The 431-nt window shown below is 41.3% G+C and overlaps 1 protein-coding gene across 1 annotated transcript in view; it reads left to right on the top strand.

The window, feature by feature from the left end:
- Nucleotides 1-326, top strand: part of LOC107579973 (zinc finger protein 236-like) — a gene marked incomplete at both ends in the record, with an annotated part of 21,649 nt that extends 21,323 nt beyond the window's left edge. Inside the window, one exon of the mRNA XM_016265743.1 lies at nucleotides 52-326. Within this exon, the coding sequence (XP_016121229.1) occupies nucleotides 52-326 (275 nt within the window). The remainder of the gene's footprint in view (nucleotides 1-51) is intronic.
- Between the last annotated feature and the right edge of the window lie 105 nt (nucleotides 327-431).

The following is a 431-nucleotide window of genomic DNA, read 5'->3' as shown; positions in this document are numbered from 1 at the left end:
GTTCTTTGGCCAGATGTAACATGTCTTGTATCAATATGTTTGTCTTGTCAGGTTCTCAGCAGCTGTCACAAGTGTCTAATGCTGCAGGTCTTGTAAGCGGTGGCAACGGTGCTTCAGAAATCACACTGACTATTAATAATTCCAGTCTGACACAAGCTTTAGTACAGACCAGTGCTGTTGCGTCTACACCTGTCTCCAGTACATCAGAGATCACACTCACTATAGCAGGTACTCACACACACCCTTGCAAACTATACAGACACACTGCTGCACTTTCTGTTGATTATACTGCTCAGGTTAAACACCCCAATAAACAAACCCCAAAGGTGACACTGCATTACACACTATTTTTTTCCACTTGCAATTTTGATGCAGTTATGTGCTAAATCATAAATACAGGTGCATCTCAATAAATTAGAATGTCGTGGAAA

The sequence above is a fragment of the Sinocyclocheilus grahami genome, unplaced genomic scaffold (genome assembly GCF_001515645.1).
Source record: "Sinocyclocheilus grahami isolate Dianchi unplaced genomic scaffold, SAMN03320097.WGS_v1.1 scaffold22605.1, whole genome shotgun sequence".
Classification (NCBI taxonomy): Eukaryota; Metazoa; Chordata; class Actinopteri; order Cypriniformes; family Cyprinidae; genus Sinocyclocheilus; species Sinocyclocheilus grahami.
The sequence above is the reverse complement of the archived record's forward strand: the minus strand, read 5'-3'. Positions and strand labels throughout refer to the sequence as shown.